Source organism: Pelmatolapia mariae, linkage group LG9 (genome assembly GCF_036321145.2).
Source record: "Pelmatolapia mariae isolate MD_Pm_ZW linkage group LG9, Pm_UMD_F_2, whole genome shotgun sequence".
Classification (NCBI taxonomy): domain Eukaryota; kingdom Metazoa; phylum Chordata; class Actinopteri; order Cichliformes; family Cichlidae; genus Pelmatolapia; species Pelmatolapia mariae.
In genome coordinates this window covers 20,842,969-20,868,448 of record NC_086235.1, presented here as the reverse complement: position 1 = coordinate 20,868,448, position 25,480 = coordinate 20,842,969, and the positions used below count along the sequence as shown (strand labels likewise).

Sequence of the window (25,480 nt, the reverse complement as noted above, 5' to 3'; positions counted from 1 at the left end):
GCACTGACACTGAGTCCAAACCAAACCATTTGTAAAAAATACACTAACCAGTAGAAGTAAGAGTAATAATTATAGGCTTAATAATAACATCATGGGCTTGATTAACTACAAAGCAAAAATCTGCTGTTATCAAAGTAAATGAACTTTTATCATGATACTTAAAAGCTATTTTTCATGCCATATCAGCATGAAAACCACTATCAGCATGTTGTTGTTGACTCGATATATGTGGTGCAGTTACACTTATATTTTTTTCTGGTGACCACTAGTTGACAGCCTGTGGACCCCTTGTAAAATTTTTAGAATCTAATACATTAATATTATGTTTCGTCTAACCTCATGATTGGCAGATTCAGATGCTCCATCAGGAAAACGACACAGCAGGTAGTCTGTATATTTCCTCTAATGAATCCTAAAAGTCCATTCAGAGCTGCCCAGTGGACCATATTCCTAAAAGTTGAAATCTTTACCGTTGCAAATGTGATCCGCATCGACAGGCAGACCTCACCCCGTTGGTTGAGAAAGCAGCAAAGGGCCTTATAAGCTAAATATTTTACACAAGCCAAAAACCCTGAACAGAGCTTTGTAATAATGCTAAAAGTCTCTCTGTGTGTATGTGTCTGCCTGTGTGTGTTTCCTGGGAGGAAATCCCACATGTGCCTGCCTGAACTCAGAGCCCTATTTGGGTATGCATGGAGCCCGGTGTGGACGGGACCCTTGGGTGGCCTAAACTATACTTTTGCTCCATAAAATGATCAATAATAATTATGTCAAATGTAAAACTCCTATCACAGAAGACGTTGCCAATCTTGAGAAGCAGGGGGCTGTTTGTTTGAGCTCTCCAATGACTTATTAAGGATAAAGCACTTCATTCATTCTTGCTTGCTTGCTCTTATGTACGTTCCCTGACCTTTGAGCAAACCAGCAGACATTCTTTGTCCAAAAAAAAAAGAAAAGAAAAAAAAAACAGCTTTTAATTCATTTCCACTTCCCCTGGTCAACTTTCACCCAGAGTCACCTCTGACCGCACTCCTCTATCTGAAACCTTCATAAGCTTTCCACAGATTTCTCCAACAACTTAAACTTTCAAACATCTTTGGCACAAATTACAGCCTGAGATCCTCTTGGCATAGGCAGAATGCAAAATAAACTGCCTCTAATTGTAATGCTATGACCATCTTCCCTCTGACTGTTATTTAGCTTGGCCACTGCCTGGGGCTTTGTGGTTTCAACCAAATAGCTCAGTCAGTGTGAGAGGGAGAGCGCATTATTATTCTCGCTGCCCGCTACACTGCACATGCTAATAAGGGAAGACCACTGGGATGGTTTTTTTTAAAGAGGGGGAGACGGTGATGTCATCAGTGTGCTTTATCTGAGTTGAGATCTGAAGGTGCTGGTGGTGGTGGGGGTAGTTTCCTCTGGTAGACTCTGGGGCCCAGGAGTGAACCCGTGGCTTTGCCAGGGACCCTTTTTAAGGAGATTACCAAGTCACCACACCTTTGTTGCATTACGGGCTAGACCAAAAGGCCTTGCACTGTGCACATCCCATTGAGATGCCATGCTGATAGCTTTTTGACACTCAAATGAAAACAGATAGCAGCAGTCATGTGAGCCGAGCATTTCTGCTTTCTATAAGTTTGAGGAAGTTGGAAGTTTGGTTTTTTTAGGCAAGGGGGTGACTTTCTAGTTATCGGATTCCTGATTAATTCTGTGAAATGATGCTGGCGGAACGTTTCATCATTAATTGTCAATAGCAGGACCACGAATTCAGACAAAACTAAAGACTACCTCTTGTATATGTGCTAAACAAATTACTCTTGGAAAAAAGAGAAAGACACATTTTGAAAAGAAAAGAAGGATCACTTGAGAATTGCTGCTGATCCACAATAAAATGAGGTCCTTATGGCCTTGTGAAAGTCCCCTGTTGGACTGTATTTTCAGTAATGTTAGAGGTATGAGCACTGAGCATTTCTAGATAAAAGGCAATAGCAAACCACAGTAGCCTGTTTGCTCAAAACTGTAAAAAGCTCTGACTTATTGTTTTGCCATAATGAAAAATTGTATGCCATGAAAATGTTTAAGTTGGTTTTAGTATTTTTAAAAATTCTCATCGCATTTGCTATTACAGAAAGAAGCTAGCTAAAGAAGCAATAAAGCTATGCTAAGTTTAAACTATCTGCCTGTTTTTGTGGATGTCTTTAGCTACAGCTTAAGCAAATGTTTTACCCCAGTTATTAATAATAATAAAAATCCCATTAATAATATCACTTTTGATAAACTAACACTTTGATACCGAGGTGCTTATTAACAAAAAGAGACTGTAGCTAATTTTATTAAGCTAACTAGCTTAGAAGGTCTCAGCTGCCATTTTATTAGACTATTGGAATTCTTATCATTCTTATCATTATATTTGGTTTTGTCAAGCATAAATTCACATTGAAACTAGATCATATGTAAGTTAATTGATTATTTATCGGTATAAAAATATATCTATTATATATGTATACGTGTAAAAAAAAAGAAAAGAAAATAATTTGTGTAAAATCTCAAATGATTATAAGAAAATTCTATCTTTTGTTCAAAATATTTAACAAAATATTTAAACTGCCATATCCAAAAGATTGGGCATATACTGCACATGGCCCATCTGGATTTTGTAGGTTCTACAGTAAAATAATAAGCCTAAAAAGCAAACTGAAGGCAAGTTTCAGTCTGTTGTGTTGCTTTTTAGCCAAACTTGAGGTAAACTTTCCCCTTATTGGCCGTGGCAGAAGAGGAATGGGGTGGCAGGCTGAGACTCGGCCCAGTCCCAGTAGGCGGGGGAGTTCCACAGTCTATTCCAGCCACACAGAACCTGATTTTATTGCCCTGATAAAACGTCCTCTGGGGTAATCATGACAGGCAGTTGCCCTCTTTTCATGCGCACGCTGGAATGGCACCGCAAGAAACCAGAGAGAAAATCACACATCCCATTTCTCACACCGACCTGTCCCTGTTGCTCAGGCCCAAAAGGAGTTTTATGGTCATTTCCCTCCCATTCACTGCAGATGGGTTAAATATTACATCAAAGGGTCTTTAATGTTTCACCTCTCACATTTCTTCTCAGTATCGAGTTCAAAACTAGTGTAGGCTGCATTTTTACAGTAGATTTAATGGATCAATGTCCATAATCACATTAGCACTAGCTTAACGTATAACAAATTTCACCATACCAGCATCAAAGACCTGACCTCTTGTTATAATCAGGCATAGCATCTTTTGCTCTACTCAAGATTTTTGGCCTTTGTGATACTGGGCAAAAAAGAAAATTGTCAAGGGGGTGATAAGCTGTTGTGTACGCGGCTCAGAGAGAAAATGTATGAGAGAAAAACGTTTGTCCCCCCATACTCATAAAGTCACAGATGCTTTGTACGCCCCCTTACAGTTTTCATGGCTCACCCTGATAATCATTTCCTTATCAGAAGACTTTTTTGCCATTTGTGTTTCTCATCGGGGTAAAGCTCTAATCCACAGGGAGTCCAAGGATTTTACAAACTTTCACTGGTGGCCATACTGATTGATGCCATTTTGACAGAAGGAAGAAAAAAAGAAAACATGATGTATGATGTTAAAAACTATACCACAGTGGCCATCGCTCAGCACTTCCTGTTTAAGTCCAACGGGCCATCAATGAATAATCCAGATTAGCAAAAGATTCAAATAGACAAACTGCAGACAAACTAGAATTGATGGCTTCCACTGAACCGCTCGAGGAACAGGCCATGACGTAAAAGGAAAAACATGTCAGGTTTTGCCAGCCAGGTTAATCAAGACAAGCTTCCCTTGCACAAAGATGTGTGTGTGTGTGTGTGTGTGTGTGTGTGTGTGTGTGTGTGTGTGTGTGTGTGTGTGTGTGTGTGTGTGTGTGTGTGTGTGTGTGTGTGTGTGTGCTAGTGTGTTTGATTGCAGACTTGTGCATATGTACGTGTGAACCCATTGCTCATTCATAATATGCAATCTTATTTTACGGCTGATTGTATTTGCCATACATAGGCTGTATGCATGAGGTCCTCTTACCCATATTTCTACCCTGCACAGCACAAATAAACAAGAACACTGGATAATCCATCATCTTGTGCGCTGTGGGAGTGTGCCCAACATAAACATGGCTTCTGTTTTCTATCTGTGTCTATGTCTGTGCGGGAGAGACCGCGTGTGCGGGCTGGGATGGGTAGCACCATTATGTTAGTGCACGCTGATTGTCCGTGGCTGTGAAACATAAACCTCCTGCACTAAATGAGGATTATACAAATGAGCTTCCTCTTCGCTCTTTGTTTCTGCGTCCCACTGGCTGGACAAGACGCAGAGCAGGGAGCGCGCTTTGCTTCAGAGCTTTAAAGTCCTCTAAAGATGACTCACATGTGGGTTTGTGAAGAGCCGAAATGGGGTCAAGGTGACACGCCTGTAATTGTTTTAACGTTTATTTTCTATTAGCTTAGCTCCAAGGAACTGGTTTTGATTTAGGCCGGTAAAAGAACTTATATCATACAATCGTGTGTTAGTCTGCATAGAAGGGAGCGTTAAGTCTCAAGCAGGATCAATCTGCAAGCAGTAGGTGATCAGCTACAACCCCCTTCTCACAGTCATAAACACCAAGTTTCTTCTTAATAGAGCTAAGGTCAACAGTTTAAGACGTGTTTTCCACATCAATGCACTGATTTCCATTTTTCAATTAAAAATATGGGGCTATATAATAACCAGAGCAAATATTAGGGCCATATAATAACAGACTATCCCTTTAAATCAACATTCATATTTCACAATAAATATCTAAATAAGGAGAATGTCTCCCCAGAATTAAGATATGTCTATCTGAAGTTAATTCTCCACGCTAGATGACTCGTTGCTTCGGGCAAATTGATGCCTTATGTCAGAATTATAGCAACAACTGACCTCATCTACAGTAATTTCTGCTTAATCCCAGATTGACTTTCCCTCTTGACATACAAGACCAACAGCTACTCCGTAGCAAAAATCCTAGTAGTAACAATGGTAAGACCATTGTACCCACCATAATGCATACAATATCCTCATTCATTGTACGAGAGCTTTATTTACAGAACCCTCTGGGTAACGCAATGCCACGCTGTGATCACACACACCAGCCCACTGCATGTAATTATACTCAGCCTGCTCTCCAATCTGTCACTGCCCAACCTAATTTGTAAGTGTGCATGTACAGTGATTAAAGAAATTTCTGTGCCACTGCAAAAAAAAGGGGTGGTGGTGGTGGAGGGGGGGGGGGGGGGGGGGGTCTATCACTCCCTTCCTCCACATTTGAGGAATTCTCCCAGAATGAGGCGACGCTGCCATGTCAGAACGAGCCAGGCAGACGTGTACAGATCGCCAACATTGCTAATGCATCTAAGGCACTGGTGTAGCAGTCAAGCCATAATAATTAAAGACATACAGCATCTTAGGGCTTCATTAATCATGGTTTATATGGACTTTGAAGCCCTAATGAAAAACAGCCTGCCTTCCCGGGTTTATTGTGTCTGTACAAATTGTGGGGATGGTGTATGCCAGGAATCCCCCCCCCCCCTCATTTCTCCAACTCTGACCGGCTGTTCCAGGATGTAGTGATGGAAAACAAAAAGATAAGATTTGGTGAAAAGTTTAGCGGTGGTTATGGAAAGGTCACCGGTCAAGACTGTTTATGTAGACATGGAGTGCCATTCAAATCAGACAAATCAGAGCCGGTGCTGAGGCGGTGACAGTGGGTGATTGCATGCCTTTGTGTTGGTACTGCTGCCGTGTTGTGCGAGTGTTCGATAGCACCGCAAGATCAGGCCTTGACTTGGCAAAATGGAGACCTGTAGTGCTCTGGAGATTCATCTTTGATCTGGGTCTAGTTTCTCAGATTCTCACCGAGCGCTCCAGCATTTTCTGGAGGCGCATTTCAACGAGATCGGAGTTAGAGATTACTGGGTATTAAGCTCTCAGTGCCAGAAGTGGAAATTACTGTGAGGCTGTCAACGCCAGCGTTCTCTCTGCTTGTTTTCTCCTGGAGACAGGGAGGTAATGCTTTACTCAACACATTTTATCCCAATGGCTTGCGACTGTTCCCTGGCAGTGCTATCAGTGGTGAGTCACCGCCATATGTAGTTCGACAAAGACCACAGAGAGAGAGACTGCTTAGGACTCCAGCGCAAGACACATGTGTCTTCTCCCAATAAAAATCCCTCTGGCAGATTTACATTGCATTAGTTCACTGAGCCCGAGGAAATATACAGTAGAGGGCAGAGAGGTGCGCATTCATCATCTTAAATCCAAAGGTTGATGTGATTTTGGTTGAGCTGCAGTGAGAGTCCTCCTTGCAGGTGCTAATACCCAAAGGTAAGTTGTTAAAAATCAGCATCACGGATAATCTACACATACATTTCTGTCTTTTTGAACTATATCTAATCACCTTTGTGTTCTCTAAATACGCACAAATCAAATGCACGCCGTGGAGTTGGAGTGTGTCCGATGAGGTTCCACAGTAAAATTCTGTGCACTACCTTGCAGTGATTCATTTCCTCTCCAACAAAACTTCCTCACTTAAATTTGTCATTTTATGGAGTGCTTCTGACACGACACAACCGACAGATGAAAGTTAAAGTGGCCTCTTGGAGTAAACAAGTCAGAAAGCTCCGAGTTTGGCTAAATTAAAGGAAGGCCAGGGGTGAGGGTGGGGGTGGAGGGGGACGTGCTGCGCTTATTTGAGAGCCAACAACCATCGTGCTCTCTGGACCCTGCGGTTTGTCAGCGTTCCTCCCAGGTGAGCTCACACTGGGCCACCCTCCCCTCCCCTCCTTTTCTGCCCAAGCCAGGAAGAAACAGCGTCCGCAGCTCTCTCCGGCTTGACTCATACAATATTTTGCTGGTAGTCAAAACAAAATTAGCACTGGTTTGTTATTACTGGTTAGCTCATCCATGACCCCCTGTCTTCACTACTTCTCGGGGGGGGGGGGGGGGGTGTTTAGTTGCCACCTTTCAGTTTCTGAGTATTAGGATGGTGAGGATCTTTCTGGTAGCTACATTTACAGTAATATTCAAGTTCAGCGACATTACTGAAGTGGTAGATGATCCACTCATCAACTCTTGGTGAGCATCTCGACTGTCCAGCTTTCCTGTTTTGTGTGTGAGCCTGTACTTGATCAGCTGAACTATTCTTTTTTACTTTTGGCAAAAAGAAGAGATATAAGGCAATAATATATATGTTTAAGGCTTAAATAGTATACTTAAGAGTCATAAAAAATCAACTACAGTATAATTTTAAATATTATGAAAAATGTTAAGGAGAAAACATTAGAGGGATTAAAAAAATGGCTTGACCCCATCTTTAAGTAATCTTTGATGCTTTCTTACTAAAAGAACAACTTTGGTGGCTTTGTTACTGTTGCTCACGCTACCATTGAGCTCACCATTACTTAGAAAAGTCAGCCTAGATAATGGCGCCATCCTGTGTTGAGCGTATGCACTACAGGTCCACTTGCAAGATTTGGATATACAAATGTTACACTGCGCAACGCTTTGGTTGGTGGTTCACCAAGCTGCTAAGCTTTGGAAAATAATAGGGTAGAAATGCTAATATGGGTGGGGTGATGCACTGACAAACAAGCCTTTAAGAAGCAGGGGAGAAGCACAACAATGTTTTTATGTTGCTCTCATCACTGCTATATTATACTACACACACTTGGGGGAAATTGTTGATTTTATTAATCTTGTCTTTCAGTTTCTTCTAAGATTTAAAAGTCATGTGAAAACATCAAGAGATAATTCTGCTTTCATTAATATTTGCAGATTACCTGCTTTATTGCACATTGTAAGAATAAATAGGTAAAGAAAAACTAAAATAGACATTCAACCACATATATTATTGTCTAGCTAGCCACCAATAGTGCAAATGGTACCTTCAAAACCTCTAAAAGCTCCTTTATTTTATCTCCGTGTGAAATCGTTAGGCCGGTTGAACCTGTGCGTGTCTGTTTGAACCCTGTCACGCTAATTTGAAAAGGAAATTCTTCATTAAGGTTTCAAGAAGTTCTTGATTCTTGCAAGTGACTTTGTTTCCTTTGTTTCCAGGCCGTCCACCTCATCCTCTTCGCGCTGCACCCTTCTGGGGTGCAGTTGGACGTAGTACAAAATGAGGCACACCAGTCCCAGCACTGAGCATCCACAGATTAAACCGCTGATTGTCAGCAGCAAAGTGCTTGTTTGCAGCTCCGGCTTTAACAAAGCCATCAATGACGGCGACATAATGTTAATAACAGTGTAGAAAATGTAGTAGGTGGTCATGGCTACTTTTGTGTCTTGTCCTTTCACATTAAAAAATGTGAATGTCAGGATGACTCCTACAACTGCCCTGTAGAGAAACTCCAGGCTTCTGCCTGAGCAGAATTTGGTTTCAAGCAAATGTGTCCATATTGTTGCCAGCAGCCAGAGGACAGTGAGTGCTACTGTAGTGTAGATACTCAGTATGAGGAGGAGGCTGTAGCTGAGAATGAGGCTGGTGATGGTACAAATTTTGTAGAGGAGGTAGATTGCTGTGGGGAGGCCAGAGGGCATTTCTCTGATATGGGGGAGAGATCTCCGCAGGCAGCGGCGATAGTCCACCAGTGACCATGCAATGTTACAGAAGGAGAAGGCCACAGATAGACCTGAAAGACAAGAACAGGCAGTGTAAGTAATGATTCTTCAAGTTCGCACACATGTGTAGAGTATCTTTTGTCTCTACTTACACTGCATGACTGAGACCTCGTTGTGGCCCAGTAATATGTAAAGCTGTAAAAGGAGCTGGGGGGCACTCTCCAGGAAAGTCTCAAAGAGCTTGAGCATGCTCAGATCGGTGGCCATGCAAAACAGCTTCTTGTGAACTTCTCTCAGCTTATCCACCCCATCGCCATTTGTTTTCGTCCAAACCACTTGGAAACCCTCTTTCAGCAGGTGGTAATACCTAGAGACAAGGCAAACACAATGAAAACAAACAAGCTGCCACCCTGCAGTGCACGTGTTATTGCATAGCGTGCTATTGCTGCATAGATGGTGATTCATTTGTAAGGCTTTATCTTAATGCCATACAACAAGTTGAACACAGCTTGAATGTGGGCATTCCAGTTTATTAAATACCACTTTGTCAATGTGCGTGATTAACATAAAGCACGTTTTGACTCACAACATGCAGGCACTCCTTTTTATAGGTACAACAAGCAACTTCAAGTTAATTTGCAGGTGTTAAACTCAAAGGTCATATCCTACTTCGGCTACTGTGGTCTCATGAAAGCTGTAATTTTAATGGCATACCTGGTAAAGATGCCCAAGCCAAATGCATGCAAGACAACAAGCCCAGGTTTTGACATGTCTGATATTTCTTTTTTTCCTTCAGGGTTTAAGAGAGGGTCATTCAAGTCATCCCAATACCAGGCATAGCTGAAGATCTGAGTAACCAGTAGTCCGATCAGAATAAACATTACGGTGAACCCAGTCCAGACGTATTGTTCCTCTTGAAAATATTTCACAGCCAGTACAATGTCTGTCCAAATGTCCCCGACATACAGGAAGACTCCAGCGATGGTTAATAGCCATCGCACTTTGGTGTACCGAATGTCTGGCTGAAGCATCGTGTTGTCACTTGAAACTTGAAGTATCCGTCTGTGTTGCAGGCAGATGTGCTTTTGACTGAAGTTCAGTTGTGCTTTGAAGGGTCTGGAGAAATGCTGCTGTGGACCCTTTCCAGTGTTTCAGGGGCCATTTTGGTCAATCTGCAAAGAAGGCAAGCAAAGAAAGAAATATATATAATATACGTGTGTGTATGTAACATTTTGTCTTGTACAAACTGCTGCTTGTTTTTGTCATTGATATGAAATGCAGCGTGAGTTTAGTCAGGTGCTGCATGATACTGACCTTTGATCCATGTCATGAACACATAAAAAATCCTGATAATCACTTAATTTATGTAATAGAACAATTATTGATTATTTCTATCAGTGCAAATCAGAGCATTAGAACTCTTACATAAGAGACTGGATTGTTCTTACATTTCACACAACAAATAAGCCAAATCTATGTTGTTCAATTAGGAATTTTCAAAAGCTGGCAAAAGAAACATTTTGAATAAAACAGCACTGCAATTTAAAAAAAAAAAACAATTTAGTTTATGTTCAGGTACCTGATTTATAAAATTTTCAGATGTCATTTACAGATCTGTTTGATAATATTCAGTCTACACAGTTATCATTGCGTGTTATCACACTGAAATCAGGCTACAACAAAGCACTCTCACACACACACACAAGCATTTTAACTTACCAGTACACTCTGAGAGGAGAGAGGTGTTCATTCAGGGAAGGAAACTGTAAATGCCACTGTCCTTTCTCTTTTAAAGGGCTCCACCTCACATAACTATACAGTCAGGTCGGAAATGTGTATACGTGTATAGGAACAGGGTCACAGTTCACACTTCCCTGCAACAGTTTCATGTCTGATATCACCAGCAAGTGACGAAATGCCCGGGTTTCCACATATTTCAAAACTTGATAACAGAAAACTCGTGCACAACGATCTGTGTACATACCTTTTAATTGCTCTGAGCACATAGGCGTAGACAGGTGAAGTTATGCAACACCTCAGCGGATTTCCTGTAATCTGAATGATTACTGCAAGCATGTGATTACCTTTGCCTGAGCTCAATAAGCAGCTTGCCCTTCCCTTTTTCCAAAAGTGAAACATAGAAATGGCAAAAACAGAATTTAGTTTAAAAAAATAAATAATATATTGATAGATAAACATTGATATTGGCATAACAATGACTACTGTAGCTTCCTGTTATGACAACAGGCACAGGATCCTCACTGTAAGTTTTTGGATCTTGTCAAATATTCAAATAGGCTAAATCAAGTCCATAAGTAAGGATTCACATATATTCATATCTTTTTCACTTCTTTTCTAATAAAGTTTGAAGTCTATTTGTTCATAAGGGAGCCAAGATTTGAGTTCCTCCCTTGCTATATACATAAAAATCACATGAGGGCAACAAACACTGTGGCCTGAGGCCGGGTGTGGCTTTGCCCTGTATATTTTCTGAGTCAAATAAGCAGCTGATATCATTAAAACCTCTGGCATATCGATCAGAGGAAGGTGTTAATCAGTTTCAGCTGCTTTAGTGTTAATGAAATTAACCACAGGTGCACTAGAGGAGCAACAATGAGACAGTGTCCTAAACAGACCACTGACATTTTTCCCTCTTTGTTTTTTCTGACTGTTTGTTCACTAGTTTTGCATTTGGCTAGGGTCGGTGTGACTACTGATATCATCAGCTGATACCTGGACCCTACAGAGGTTGCACAGGCAATCCACCTTCTCCAGGATGGCACATCAATATGTGCCATTGCCAGAATATTTGCTGAGTCTAAGTCTAAGAGCATGGAGGAGATTCCAGGGGACAGGCAGTTATTCTAGAAGCTGGATAGGGCCTTAACCCATCAGCAGGACCGTAACTGTTTCTTTGTGTAAGGAGGAACAGGATGAGCACTGCCAGAGCTACAAAATTACCTCCAGCAGGCCAGTGAAGTGAATGTCTTTGTCAAGACAATCCGAAACAAACTTCATGAGCGTGGCCTGAGGGCCTGACGTCCTCTTGTGGGCTCTGTGTTCACTGCCTGGTACAGTGGAGCCTGATTGGCATTTGCCATAGAATACCAGAGTTGACCATCTCTGGCGCCCTGTGCTTTTCACAGACGAGAGCAGAATCAGGCTGAGCACATGTGACAGACATGAAAGGGTCTGGAGAGCCCATGGAGAACGTTATGCTGTAACATTGTTCATCATGTCTGGTTTGGTTCCTCCTGGCATGCCACAATTCCCAACCTCATGAACAGAGTTAGTTCCTGGAGGATGAAGGAACTGATACCATTGATTGACCCCCACACTCACCTGATCTAAATCCAATAGAACACCTGTGAGACATCATGTTTCAGTCCATCTGACGCTACCAGGTTGCACCTCAGGTTGTACAAATCTGAGAGGAGATCCACCTTGGACACCATCATCATCTCATTAGGAGCATGCACCGACTTTGTCAAGCATGAATACAAGCACTTGGGGGCCAAAATGGACTCATTTGCCACATCATTTTTTCACTTCAATTTTTTGGGATGTTTCTGAATTCAGCCCTCTGTCGGTTGATCATTTCTATTTCTATCAAATGATGTAGCATCCTTTCATTCCAAGCACATTAACCATTCTGTATCACTGTGGGTATCCAGCATTATTTTTCCTCCACTGAGTTTTTTTTTTTTTTTTTGAGCATTTGCTCATAAATTGTGTTTTTCCCTATCCCTATCCTTAAACAAAATGACATAAGAGTGCAAACTAATTCTCACTTTCTACTTTATGAAGGTGTGGCTTGGTCCAGTTTATTTTTAGAGTAAATTAAGCAGCTGATATGATAGAAAATATTTTAAGGGAATGCTTTCTCCAGCCACTAAACTCAGCTTACATCTTGTACTCCGAACCTCTAGGCAGCGACAGAGAGCCCCAGCTGTTACTCTCCTGTGCGTAAAGATGGCTCGTTGGTCAGGCGCACCAGCGCTCTCCGTGGACCCTCCCACTAGTGGAAGAGTGACACGCCATTCAATTGCTGCCTGGCCCGCTGCATGTAGGAAACAGGAGGGAGCTTTGAGCACAAGGATATCTTACTATCAGGCAGGAGGAGGGAGAAAACCCGGCTACAGTGAAGCAAAAGTTAGACGAATCGCGTCGACATGGGGATCCGAAAAAAGACTAACAAGAATCCGCCGGTGCTGAGCCATGAGTTTGTCATCCAGAACCATGCAGATATTGTTTCCTGTGTTGCTATGGTGTTTCTCCTCGGCTTGATGTTTGAGGTGAGTCCACATGTTGAATGGCTTATTTTAAACTGTGGATCACTCGAGGGATGCTCGGCAGGAAAAGTGAGGGGGATTATCGCTAGACGGAATGCCGAATACTCCCAATCGGTTCTCATGAGAACTGACATGGCTGTCTGATCTATTCTTCACACTACTTCCTCTCGTAATCGAAACTTTTCCCCATCACGATGGCCTCGCGTTTGCGTTTCATTCCAGAGCGTTCTAACCTCACTCAACTGCTCTCGGGTAATGATATTTACAGTGACTAAATATGATTTTTTTAAGCGTTGTGGGAACTAGTTCACTCACATCTGGCTCCTTTCCCACCTAAAATTCGACAGGCTATTTAAGAAAAAAAATCATCGACACTAAGGCCCGCGGTTCGATCATGCACGCAAAAAGAAAACCAAAAACAAAAGTATTTTTTTGCGATATGTTTTACAGAAATTTCCCATCAAGCGGCAAGTTTGCATTGCAGCACTTTATCGAGCTCAGTGGTTACGGTGTTTTGCAACACTCTGGACTTGGGTTAGTTTGTATGTGTTACGTGGCAATCGCGCAGCGGTTCACAGAGCGCTGTCATCGCCGAAACCCGCTTTCTCCGTCACTCAAAGTTGTCACTGGAGCTGGGAGAGCGCTTCAGACGTGACCGGACACAGCGAGCTGACACACGGGATCGTGTCACACAGCACGGCAGTCTCTTAACGCGCTGCAATCTGCTCTGCTTTGAAGCAAATCTGCGTTAATGTCAAAGCGCGTTTCATCCTAGGCGGAAAAAAGCACCGCCGCTGCTGGTGTCCAGCCGGCCATAATTAAAACTGCTTCCTGTTTGTGCTTTCCAAAGTAAAACTCCTGGGAACTACGTGCAGTTGGCAGCGTGGATGTTGAAAAGCGTGAAATTTGCAGGAATTGTTAGTTTTATCTGTGCTACTTTAGCTTTAGCTCTTTTTTCTTTGCTTTGAGATATTTATTTGTTGCAAGCCGGGTTCTCTTGCTGTGAAGGACTAATATGCAACTTACAACTGATATCTCCTTAGCTGCCTACCTTGATTAATTTCTGTTTACTTTCAGTGAGCGTAAAGACATTGTGCTCTTCATAATTCACATTTAGTGTCATGCATTATCTCGTGTTTTTAAATTATCAGACTAAAAATGTTGTATACAAAAAATACATAAGCAAAATGAAAGTTAAAAAAAAAATTGGAAGGCATAGAAATGTCAAGTATTTGTACCTGTTGTTTTGCTTTCTGTTTTAGTTTTCCCTCTTTAGGCCAGGAAAACAAATATCTCCACTATAAATATAACTATAACTGCACAAAATTAGTGGGACACAAAGGAAAAACTCTGACTTCTTGTATTAGTAAAAGCCTTTTTACTCATATGGACACGAGTATCTGGCCACCTGCACACTGCACCTGCAGGAGCTTTTATGACATCCCATTCTAAGTACATAGGTATTACATAATATGGAGTTGGTCCCCACCCCCCCTTCCTTTGCAGCTACGACAGTGTTCGCTCTTCTAGGAAGGATTTCCACAAGAGTTTGGAGTGTGTCTGTGGAAATTTTTGCCCTTTTATCCAGAAGAGCGTTGTGCTGAACGAGAGGCCCTCGCTCAAAGTCTTTCTTTCAAAGAGTTTTTGTTTTTGTTTTTTTGGATCAAGGTGGCACAGTCAAGTTCTTCCTAACCAAACGCATCCACCCGTTTTCCTTGCTTTATAGACGGGGACACAGTTGTCCTGGAACAGAAAAACCCTTCCCCAAACTGTTCCCACAAACCTGGAAAAACCTAGAATTGTTCAAAATGGCTCGGTAAGATTTAACATTCACTGGGGCTAAAGGGCCCAGGGGCCCCAAAAACAACCGCACAGCATTCAGTGATTAAAAGATAAGGCCCAGAATCTTGTGTCTATATGGTGTATAGCTTAATAAAAAGACTTTTACTAATATAAGCTGTAAGTTGTTTTTTCCATTGTGTCTATTGTGCAGAAAAGTTGTGTTTATAGTGACGATATGTTTGCTTTCCTGGACCGAATATGGAAAAGCATAACAGAGAAAGCAAACAGGTAAAAGTACTGAATATCGGTAAGTTTGTGTTAAACATAACAGCATTAACGCAGGTGTGTTATATTACCACTATATTCATACACATCCTAAATGTATCATTTCAATATTTAATAAGCATTTTGACTTGTATTTTGTACAATTGCTGTCTGACTGAGATTGACACGACTGCCTTTTGTCTGCAGGTCACCTCTAAGTTTGCAGTCTTCTTCATAACTGTCCAGTACAACGTCACCATATCAACAAATGGTAAGTTAACCAGTGGTGTGTGGCGAGAACAGATGTTTCAGTGCAGTACTTTCTTTTACTTGCTGCATTCCTCTCATTTGGATTCTAAAGTGGCACTTACGCAGCCCTACACAAACCCATTTCAGGGCTCTTCCCCCCCCCCCCGCTTCCGAGCTAAATTTAGTCTGCCTGATTTATAAAGTTCTCTTGTGGCAAGGTTGCGCCGGGCGAATTTGGGCTAAGGTGTAATATAGGCCTCACAATCTGAGTCCTGCTCCTTTCAAGGTTAACAGAATCTCTGCCAGCTGACTTCAGATACCGAGACTGCAGGACCTGTTCGTGCTGTGTGTGGTGTGCAGGCTTCCAGCTCGGTGATTCAGCTCTTATCTGCTGGACCTGACGACTTGCCGTATTCTGTAACTTATTTACAGCTCGAATCTCATGAGCCACATAGCATCCAGCGTCCTAATCTCTCTGCAGTGAGTGTTCTGAAACAATTTCAATGATGGCTGCTGTATTTTTATTTTTCAAGCGACCAATTGGATTGATTTCTTTGCAAGCTTCTGTAAATGATGACCAAAACCACTCAGTCCATCTAGAATACTTGCTCGGAACTGTGTTCACGTATCGGCTATCTCTGTTTTTATGGAGACTGAGCTCAAGGGTGCATGGAAATAAATGTAACTTTAGAAAGCTAGGAGAGATTCAGTGTGTATATTGGTGCAAATACAGTCTCTTGCGTTTTCAAAGCGGTGTAATTCTGCACAGCCGGTGCTCACTAATCCAAACATCTCACTCCAGGAAAGCGCACCTGACATTTTAATGTGAATCAATCACGGATGGGTGTTGATTTTTCACTCTGCATGACTTTTGTGTGCTGCAGAAGCACCAGAGGAGACTGCCGTGAACCACTTCCACCACGGGATCAAGGACTTGGCAACTATCTTCTTCTACATGCTGGTGGCTATCATAATGCATGCCATTATCCAGGAGTATGTGCTGGACGTAAGTGGGATAAAGACACGGAGTTAAGTTCATCTCTGTTAGAAACGGTTCTGTATTGTTCACTGCTGGTCATCTTTGCAGAAAATCAACAGGAAGAAGCACTTCTCCAAAACCAAACACAGCAAGTTCAATGAGTCCGGCCAGCTCAGCGCCTTCTACCTCTTCTCCTTTGGTTGGGGCACAAGCATCCTGCTCTCTGTACGTACAATAGCCAGCTGCCTTTGGTTTTTGTTTGCTTATGCCTGACCCCATAAAACATACTTAAAAGCTTGCTTGTTCTTAGGAAAACTTCCTGTCCAATCCAGTCAGCCTGTGGGAGGGTTATCCACATACACTGATGCCGTAAGTTGTGATGCTGATTGTGGAAATTCATCAATCATTTGGGACTTTTCTAAGCTTTTTGTAATGTCTCGCTTTCTTTCAGATTCCAGATGAAATTCTACTACATCTGTCAGCTGGGCTACTGGCTGCATGCTCTACCGGAGCTGTATTTCCAAAAGACAAAGAAGGTAAGAGGACGTGCGGAGCCAGTCGCTTTGGGATGGGACGATGTGACGCAGTTTCCTGTTTGACTTCCACGGCCAAGCCGCATTGTTTCAAAGTCTCATCATCCTCTCGCTTAAATCACCATGTGCAGAGCCGCACTGCTGTAAATATTTTGACCATGTTTGGCCTCCCACCCTTTGTGTTTACTGTTTAGGAGGATATTCCACGCCAGCTTGTGTACATCTCCCTGTACCTGGTCCACATCGCTGGCGCCTACATTCTAAAGTAAGAAGCGCCCACTGTAGAAAGCCTTTAATTAAGTGTGTGAGTTGGTGTGGCTTGTGTTTGTACACTGCCCTTTAGGAGAAAGTTTGTGGTGTCTCCTTGTGTTTTTGTTTTGTTTTGTTTTCCTGTCATTTGTAATGAAAAACTCTCTAAAGATGTTTCCTTGTGTGTTACAGCCTGAACCGCCTGGGTCTGGTCCTCCTTGTGTGTCATTACTTTGTCGAGCTTCTGTTCCACATTTCCCGTCTGATCTACTTCAGCAATGAGAACAGGCAACTGGGGTGAGTTCACTATTAGGAGGTTTTAGATCGAAAGCGAAAGAGGGCAAAGTCTTAAAACTTGTCCTCTTGTTTTGCAGTTTCACCATTTGGGCGGTCTTGTTTGTCCTTGGACGTCTGCTCACCCTGTCCCTGTCTGTCCTCACCGTGGGCTTTGGCCTCTCCACAGCTGAGAACCAAGGTTTCGATTGGGCCGCAGGAAACTTTAACGTCCTTTTTGTTCGGTAAGTGCTTCTGAGAGTAGAAATGGAAATATCTGAACTTGCTGAAATTAATTTCTTTTGCTCGGACAACCTTTTTTAAAATGTGTAATTCGTGGAGATTGAAGCTAAATTTCTTGATATTTTTTTAAAATTCATGTGCGGCAAATGTAAATTTGAAAGAACCGCTCATTGACCGCTCACAGTGGAGACGTGAGGCCTTCTTTGTAGACCTTTTAAGAGCATGTTGTATAGAGCTAAAATAAACCTACAGCAAGAACATCGTCATACAAAAGGAAGTGCACTCCTGCGTCCATAAATGAGCATGACGCGCAACCACAATGCGTCTTGTGCTAAGCAGATTAAACACTTCCTACTTTGTTTTTGTGTGCCGTTTTTACCAGTGTCTTATGTGTAAGATAAAGTGCGATGCTTTTATCCCTCTCTCTACTAGGGTAACTGTCCTGGCTGCCATCTGCCTCACACAGGCCTTTATGATGTGGAAATTTATCAACTTTCAGCTGCGCCGGTGGAGAGAGCATGCCCAAGCTCAGACCTTGAAAAAGAAACAAGCTCCTTCCAAGAGCAAATCAAAGAAAGACAAAGGTGAGAGCACGAGCATGAATTAGCTCCCAGGATTAATTAAGCTAACAACTTTCCATATTTAAAGCATAATATCTAGCTATTTTTTTTAGTGTAAATAATCCTTTCATGCCCTAGAATGGCTTGGATGTAACTCTACACCTTTCTTTCTTGGAGTATGTTCAGCTTTGTGGTGCATATGCAAATTAGAATTACATCTGAAGATAGACGATCCACTCTACCTTCACAGCCGCTGTGTCAAAACCCATTTCATGTAATTCTTTCTACAACATTAAAAACCTTGAATACCATCCAGTTAATAACATCTTTCCAATGTTGCATAAAACTCGTTCTTAATCTGCAGCCCTGTAGCTCATGCTGTGAAAAGTCTAAATCTGTGCTTTTGAGACCGTCGTTGATACACTGCAGCTCAGCCATATAATTCTTGCTTTTGAAACAATTCATGGATATGTTGGATCTTTACAGTAGCTACTTTTGGCTGCTTCCTTGCCACATGGGATCACCACAGTTGTACTTTAAAATACATGATTAAATGTCTTTTTTTTTTTTTTTTTTTTAAGTTTTTCAAATGAAAAAAACAGTACACAATTTAAAGGCTTGTATGCTCTTTCACATTTTTGATCTCTCCTTTTTTTTAAGCCAACGGAGTAAATGGAGTTAACTCTCACCAAGCTGATTCACCAAGAGCCAGAAAAGAGAAGTCCTCATAAAAACATTCCTCTCAGCCCTTTCCATCGCCTCCCCACCTCAGAGAACTCTCCTCTCACTCTCTGTCCCCTCCTCACGTCCGGCCCAGCAGATCCTCCAGCTCCTTGATCTACGACACGCATCTTCAGCTCCCACACACGACTGACCTCCCAGCTGGACTTCAAGGACCAGAATGCAGCTTCGCTTCTCATCCAGCACACCGTCATTTCTGAATCTTTGCCCTGCTGTGCTATTGTGAATGAAAAGAAAACCAATTTAGAAAATAAACTATGAAAAAAAAAAAAAAAGACCTTTATTTAAGAAGTGCCTATTGATACGGAGCGTTTTTTGTACAGAGTGTAATTTTAAAATTTCAGGAATGATCACTGCAGTGTTTTAATGTTTCTCCCATTTTATCTTTTCATGCTTTTTCTAAATACTGTGTATTTCAACTCGTCTCTTCTGTTTGTTTTTTTTCGTCTCCTTTTATTTATAACTGCTCGCTCAGCTCCTTTTCTTTGCCACCCCTCTGTGGGGGGATTTTGCAGACACTATATGTGAATTTCCCTGTAATGTCTCTTGTTTTCCCCTAAGTGAGGGATGCAAAGAGGAAACAAAATCTTATCTTTGTCTTTCAGATTAAGACTGGGGTCACAAATCGACTCAAACTCAGTGTTTTCTCCATTTCGTTCTTCAGCGGACACCTATAGATGGAACGTAAGGTAGAATATGGAGGTTTTTAAAGTCCCCTTATGAAAATAAGGGTGAGTGTGTAAAAAGCATTCGAGGAAAACAGGAGACATTGTTGTGTAATAGTGTAAGTAGATTCACGGTTCAGTATTGTGCAAAACTGCCAGCAAAGTAACCTGATGTAGCATTAAGTGTCAGAGTTCAGAACAGCTTTGTAATCAGATCATGAACTGTTGCGTTTGTATCTATAGTTCTAAGAAATAAACACGCCTTGTGTTTTAGCTTTGGATGACATGACTTTCTAAGAGAGACGGAAAAGACTTAATCAGGCAATATGTCGGTTTAGTGAGTTTGAATCGCTGTCTTGTATGATCCTGTCTCATTTGCTGTTTAAGTGGAATTGTTTCCCTGTGTTTGTGTGGCCTGCTTGAAAAATGTTCACATGAATGACTTGTTGTAAAAGCATGGACCGAGAATGAAACATAACTATGTTTTGTTTAGCTTTTAACACCCCCCCCCCCCCCCCCCCTCCCTTTACCCTACTGTTGACTGTGCCATATGAGCCTGGTTGATATGCCTTTTATTTACATGCCATAAGATAAATTTGCAAAGCTACAAAGAGCAATCAAATACGTTTTCAAGTAGTTTCCCAGTTAACACCGGCCTGTTCCAAAAGATTAACCTGTTGGGTATGCAGTGGTTGCCTTTAAGCCGCATGTGGATTTCTGAACCTGTCCTGAGGGGCTATCTTGATAAAGGAATAAAATGTATTGAAAACAAATTCTGAGTTATGACTTGTGTGTATTAATATCTGTGTGCACATTTTAGTTTTTATTTGAAGAAAGAGGCTCACAGTTGAGATCACTTAGATGAAGCCTGGTATTTAACGTTTGAATGCAATCGCTTCTTACATAGACGCAACACCTGCTGGGAACCTGGAGTGAAAAATCAAGAGTAGTTTATTTCACTAATATTTAATGCGAAGGGGGCAGTGTTACGACGAATTATGCCTCAACACTGTATGAAGCTTTTATTTTAGACTATACAAGTTAAAAGGGGGCTTTGTGTTTGTCGTGATTTTCTGTCACATAGGTATATGCAGTTGTGGTCAGAAGATGACATCCACTCACTATGGGTATGAATTTCATGGTAATTTGGGGATTTTAATAAATCGTTGAATCGTCCAGGATTGGACAATTCAACAACATAAATCTTTAGTGGCTTCAAAAAACAAAACAAAAAAACACACAAGAACTGGGTGCACAAGTTAAAATTTATTTGGGATTTTCTCTAATCCGCATTGAATCAAAAGTATATGTACATACACCCCCACTAATTTTTGGTTAAGTGTCTTTTAGCAAGTTGGATCACAACCATATACTTTTAGCAGCCATCACAAGCTTCTGGCATAATTCTGGCTGGATATTTGACCGCTCTTCCTTGCAGAATTGGTAGCATTTATTTCAATTGGTTGGTTTTCTGGTACAGACCAGACTTTGAAGCATAGCCCACAAACTTTCAATAGGGTTGAGGTCAGGGTTTGGGAAGGTGGTTGTAGAAGTACAATGTTAGCCTGCTTTATTCGTTCCAGAACAAGTTTTGATGTGTGCTTAGGATCATTGTCCTGTTGGAATACCCAGCTGTGTCCAAGTTTCAAACATCTAGCTTTTGACTTGAGGTATATTAGAAGAATTGGGAGGTAGTCCCCCTTCTTCATTATTCCATCCACTTTGTTCGATGTATCACTACCACTTGTACCAAACCAGACCCAGAGCATGATGTTATCACCACTGTGCCTGACAGTTGGTACAGTGTTATTAGGGTTTGAAAGCGTCACCTTTACTACTCCAAATGTACCTCTTGTCATTGTGGCAAAATAACTCAATCTTTATCTTGTATGACCATAAAACATTTGGTAGACTTGCAAATTTAAGTCGAGCTTGAAGGTGCTGATTTTGGAGCACAGGCTTCTTTCTTGGTCAGCTCCCTTTTAGCCTATTGTAATGTAAAACTTGATTCACCAATGGATAGCGGCACTGGTATTCTAGCAGTTTCCAATTCATGGCAGATTTGACCCTTGGTGGTTCATGGTGGTGATCGTTCCTGAACATCATGAACAATTTCCTCTTATCTGAGAGTGATAATATGGGTCTTCCTACAGGCCATGGCATTGGTATGTCCAAATAACTTGTACTTATGTACAGTTGTTTGAGCCAAAAATAAAGCTACAATTCTCCTTTTTAGATGTTCACTGAGGCAACTGGACATTCCTTTTGTTCTGAGTATTGATCAATCCAACAAGTTTTGTCAAACAAATTAATTTTTGTGCTGGCAAAGAGAATTAACCTGTTATAGTCAATCACGATCACTAACGAGACGTTAATAGGTCTTGGCCTTGGCCTCAAAGAAATCATTAAAAGTCCATAACTACTATAATGTTCATGCCCATCACTAGTGGATGTCAGCTTCTGACAACAACTAGTTATATGACAGAAAATTATGAACAACATGAGACCCCTCAAAACCTATATAATGAAAAATGTGTAAATTAATCTACAACTGAATACAAGACAGGAATGACTTCTTTTACCACTCAAACAGCCAGTTTCAAGCTATACATCCAATGCTCTTCATACAGTTAAAACCACATGCCAGCCTTTTTGGTTTGTAGTTTCATGCACAGGTAACAAAAAGTAATGTGTTTATCCCTACTGTAACCGATGCAGTCTTTGATGCCTAAAATCTGGGATATGGTCACTGTATGATTTATATATAGGAAATAGCTTTGCCTTCTTTTAATAGTTTTTCTCAAAAAAAAAAAATATATATATATATATATATATATATATGTAGGCCACACACACGAAGCTATTTGCAGCTCAGGTGTTTGGTTTGATCTAATTCAGATTGTCACCTTTTATATCCTGGCCAGTCAATTTTAGATTGATTTTTTTTAATGCAAAATTGATTCCAAAGAGATTGTAAGTAGAATCTGTATAAAGCTACACAGATTGCGGAGTTCCATTTTTGGGACGTCTTCTAAATTACGCGGATAAACAGTAAATCTATTTCTATTGATTTCACTGCTCAGGGTTGGTCTCATTAAATATCTCTGTTAGTGAGCATGATGTGAACATGATTGTTCTCTCTTCTCTGTTGGCCAGAGTGTGCATTCTTTCGAGGTGGAAGGATTCTCTGCGCCCAACATCTGGCTAGTAGATTAGAGGGGTTATATGTTATATTCATCTAGAAAGAAAAGATCAGGTACACCATCAGAAGATCTGCTGGGAAAGTCTAGGTTACCTGGCAACCATTCATATCCTTTGTTGAAAGCATTACAGCTGTTGTTATTAACACGTAAAATGACCATTATTTTTATATATATATATATATATATATATGATTGAGTAAATATGCTAACGATGTCTGACTATGTTCATGTCCTGAACATATCAAGGACATGTGAGAGAGTGGAAGACGGCGCTGGGTATCATGGCATGCCATCTCTCGGTTCGCTTGGTTCTGAAATATTTATGTTATCAGTTTTTAAGTTGTATTTTTTTCTGTATTGTTTTTATTTATTTATCCTTTTTAATCTTCAAATAGTTGTTCAGCACTTTGCTTGAAAGTGCTTCATAAATAAAGTGATTATTATTATTATTATTATTATTACTATTATTATTATTATTATTAACATAATCAAACGGGTGGGAAAGGTCTGATTTTTTTAAATAAAATAAAATATTTAATAAATTGTAATAAGAAACATCTAAGAAAAATAGTAAGGGCACCATAGCGTTAATTATCATGTTTTTTTGTTTTGTTTTATACATGTTTTATACATATACATCAAATGCCATGCCATATCTTGGAAGATGTTTAGCCACAGTTTCTTTTTTGACATTATTACAGAGTTACAGCAGCTTCATCAAGTACCACAAAGCAGTTGTTTCGTACTCCAAAAAAAAAAAATCTACTTCAGTGTGCTTTCTGTGTAACATTCACATTCCGATGAAAGTGAGTGGAGCAGCCAGGGTTCAAACCACCAACCTTGCAGTCGGTACATGATCTGCTCTAACCTCCTGAGCCACAACAGCCCTGTATATGTTAACTTCATTGAACTTGATTTGCAACATAAGAATGAAAAATTTTGCAAAAAGTCACACAAGGTAAAAATTCTAAGGTTGTAATTTTCAATTCCCATGTATTTCAAATAGGGTTAAAGGTCTCCGAGGGATTTCCATTCTAAGCCTAATTTTTCAGCTTTGCACCACTAGGAGGTGATGTTGTACAACTTTTAAATGTAAAGAAAACGCCTGCTTGCTCATTTGATCCACAGATAGTTGACCAGACAGTAAATCAAGGTAGCCAGATAAGCTGGAAACGCCTTGTCATATTTCTTAGGTTTTTAAAGCCCCTTTAGTATTTTTAAAGGCCCCTTTCGTTAAATAGCCACCAAAGTGGAATAGTGTGGCGAAAAATCATGGCCTTGCTGTACATTTCCCTCATGTATTTACTGTATCTGACGACTGTAATAGCGATTTTTAAACTAGGGTTAACCAGGACAGACCGAAATTGCACTTTTAGTGCTATGGTTGAAGTGAAACCCAACTACACTGCTTTCACCAGGCGTTTTATTCAAGGCACAGCGCTTACACACATCATTTATAGGCACACATAAATCTTTATGACCTTACATTTACACACATCTTGATGAGCCATTTCTCCACAGCTCTGGGGATATTTTCTAAATATATACATAAAAATGCACTTGTTCCCTGTGTGAACCTGGAGTTGGGGAGTTGCTCGATCTGCGCATAAAAGTACAACACATTTTTGAAATATTATTGACACTGACGTGGCACAGTGGCGCGTCAAAGTAACTGCTTGTCAGATAAAATGTTGCCAAATCCGACGCCGATCAATCAAACTGCAAGTGGCCGGGTCATCGTGACAGGTAAATCGCCGTAGGACTGCTCACGAGTCCCCCGGTCGTAACCGAGCTCATAGCGCTGTGGAGCCCCCGTGATGTGGTGTGGCGTGTGTGTGGGGGGAGGATAGGATCGCTACCAGCCAGATAAACACTCGGCATTGGTTTGCAGAGCAGGAGTAACATGGCGGCACAGTTAGCCAGCAGAAATGTTGTTTCACTATCGCGAAGGTCAGAGCTGCTTCGGATAAGCGGAATTTAACAGCGAGGACACGGCCAAAAGTGTTAAATCGTAAGTAGCCACACGCGTTTGTGCTCCTTGTCGAGACGCGGCTTGGTGTTTTTGTTTTTTTTTTCTATGTTTTTTTTTTTTGTGTGTGAAATCCGCTGAGCAGGAGCGAGAGGTTCTTCAAATCTCGGTTGTGTGTCTTGTCTGTCTGGCACAGGCTCTCGCTTCGGCGTTAGCTTAAATTAGCAAGCGCTAGCTGCTTGGCTAAGCTCGCCGCCTGTATCGGTGGTGTTTTCTGCAGCAAACTTAATTAGACGACACGGGCAAAAAGCGAGCCTTGCAGCGGGGAGTTACTGCAGCGTACGCGCTCCGCTTTTTATTCGGCGGTGGCCGCATGTGAAATGGGCAAAAAGTGAAAATGCGAACTGCACAATACTTTCATGTGTCATTGTGTGTGTGTCTGTTTTTTTTGTGCTGAGTGAGCGAGAGACCGTGCCTACAACACCGGACGAAGTTCGCCAGGGTAAGCAGGAGCCCAGTTAGCATGCTAACGATGTAGCCGCACAGGCTGGAGTCCCTTTTTTATGTTTTCCTTCTTCTTTTTTTTAACGTTGTTGTCAGAAAACGTGAGTCAGGACAGTTCCCATCACCATGTGCTTGAGCGGGCTGTTGTTGTTTGTTGTTGTACTATCCAAGCCTCATTACTACTTGACACATTAGGGTAAGTTGGCGATTCCCCCCCTTTCTCTAGGGAGCATAGACCACTTTTTTTGTTTTGTTGTTGCTGGTTTTCATTTCTTCTTCTTTTTTCCTGAACTAATGTTTCTCCTGTGTTTGACGGTACTACTCGTGGACTTGGTTACAGCAGTCAGAATGAGCGCTTTGTAAC

The 25,480-nt window shown here is 41.3% G+C and overlaps 3 protein-coding genes across 9 annotated transcripts in view; 2 read left to right on the top strand and 1 right to left on the bottom strand.

Annotated features, from left to right (window-relative positions):
• Positions 1-7,940: 7,940 nt before the first annotated feature.
• Positions 7,941-10,422, bottom strand: xkr9 (XK, Kell blood group complex subunit-related family, member 9). Its single transcript, XM_063484196.1, has 4 exons — positions 10,330-10,422; positions 9,325-9,782; positions 8,763-8,977; positions 7,941-8,681 (listed from the first exon to the last, which is right to left on the bottom strand). Exons 2-4 carry the CDS (start codon positions 9,639-9,641, stop codon positions 8,050-8,052), a joined length of 1,164 nt encoding a protein of 387 aa, XP_063340266.1. The 5' UTR covers positions 9,642-9,782; positions 10,330-10,422; the 3' UTR covers positions 7,941-8,049.
• A 2,219-nt stretch (positions 10,423-12,641) lies between these two features.
• tram1 (translocation associated membrane protein 1) lies at positions 12,642-20,213 on the top strand. The gene is made up of 11 exons (XM_063483346.1): positions 12,642-12,905; positions 15,156-15,219; positions 16,082-16,203; positions 16,285-16,401; positions 16,487-16,545; positions 16,628-16,712; positions 16,904-16,974; positions 17,151-17,255; positions 17,333-17,476; positions 17,907-18,058; positions 18,695-20,213. The coding sequence occupies exons 1-11, from the start codon at positions 12,783-12,785 to the stop codon at positions 18,763-18,765; spliced, it is 1,113 nt and encodes a 370-aa protein (XP_063339416.1). The 5' UTR covers positions 12,642-12,782; the 3' UTR covers positions 18,766-20,213.
• Positions 20,214-24,391: 4,178 nt separating this feature from the next.
• ncoa2 (nuclear receptor coactivator 2) overlaps positions 24,392-25,480 on the top strand; it is a 57,296-nt gene continuing 56,207 nt past the window's right edge. For 3 of the 7 annotated variants that reach the window (XM_063483726.1, XM_063483727.1, XM_063483723.1), the window contains exon 1: positions 24,392-24,654. The gene's annotated coding sequence lies outside the window, so the exon portion shown is untranslated. Of the gene's footprint in view, positions 24,655-25,070; positions 25,115-25,480 lie in introns of all 7 variants that reach the window. The other 4 variants (XM_063483729.1, XM_063483728.1, XM_063483725.1 and 1 more) reach the window with 3 other exon arrangements.

What these genes read in the sequence shown, in the direction of transcription:
- xkr9 (XM_063484196.1), bottom strand. Translation starts at nt 9,641, where the DNA reads ATGCTTCAGCCAGACATTCGGTACACCAAAGTGCGATGGCTATTAACC. An exon ending in GGCTTGGGCATCTTTACCAG is followed by an intron (nt 8,978 to 9,324) that starts GTATGCCATTAA and finishes CCTTGTCTCTAG; the next exon opens with GTATTACCACCTGCTGAAAG. An exon ending in CGAGGTCTCAGTCATGCAGT is followed by an intron (nt 8,682 to 8,762) that starts GTAAGTAGAGAC and finishes CTTGTCTTTCAG; the next exon opens with GTCTATCTGTGGCCTTCTCC.
- tram1 (XM_063483346.1), top strand. Translation starts at nt 12,783, where the DNA reads ATGGGGATCCGAAAAAAGACTAACAAGAATCCGCCGGTGCTGAGCCAT. An exon ending in CGTCACCATATCAACAAATG is followed by an intron (nt 15,220 to 16,081) that starts GTAAGTTAACCA and finishes TGTGTGCTGCAG; the next exon opens with AAGCACCAGAGGAGACTGCC. An exon ending in ATTTCCAAAAGACAAAGAAG is followed by an intron (nt 16,713 to 16,903) that starts GTAAGAGGACGT and finishes TTTACTGTTTAG; the next exon opens with GAGGATATTCCACGCCAGCT.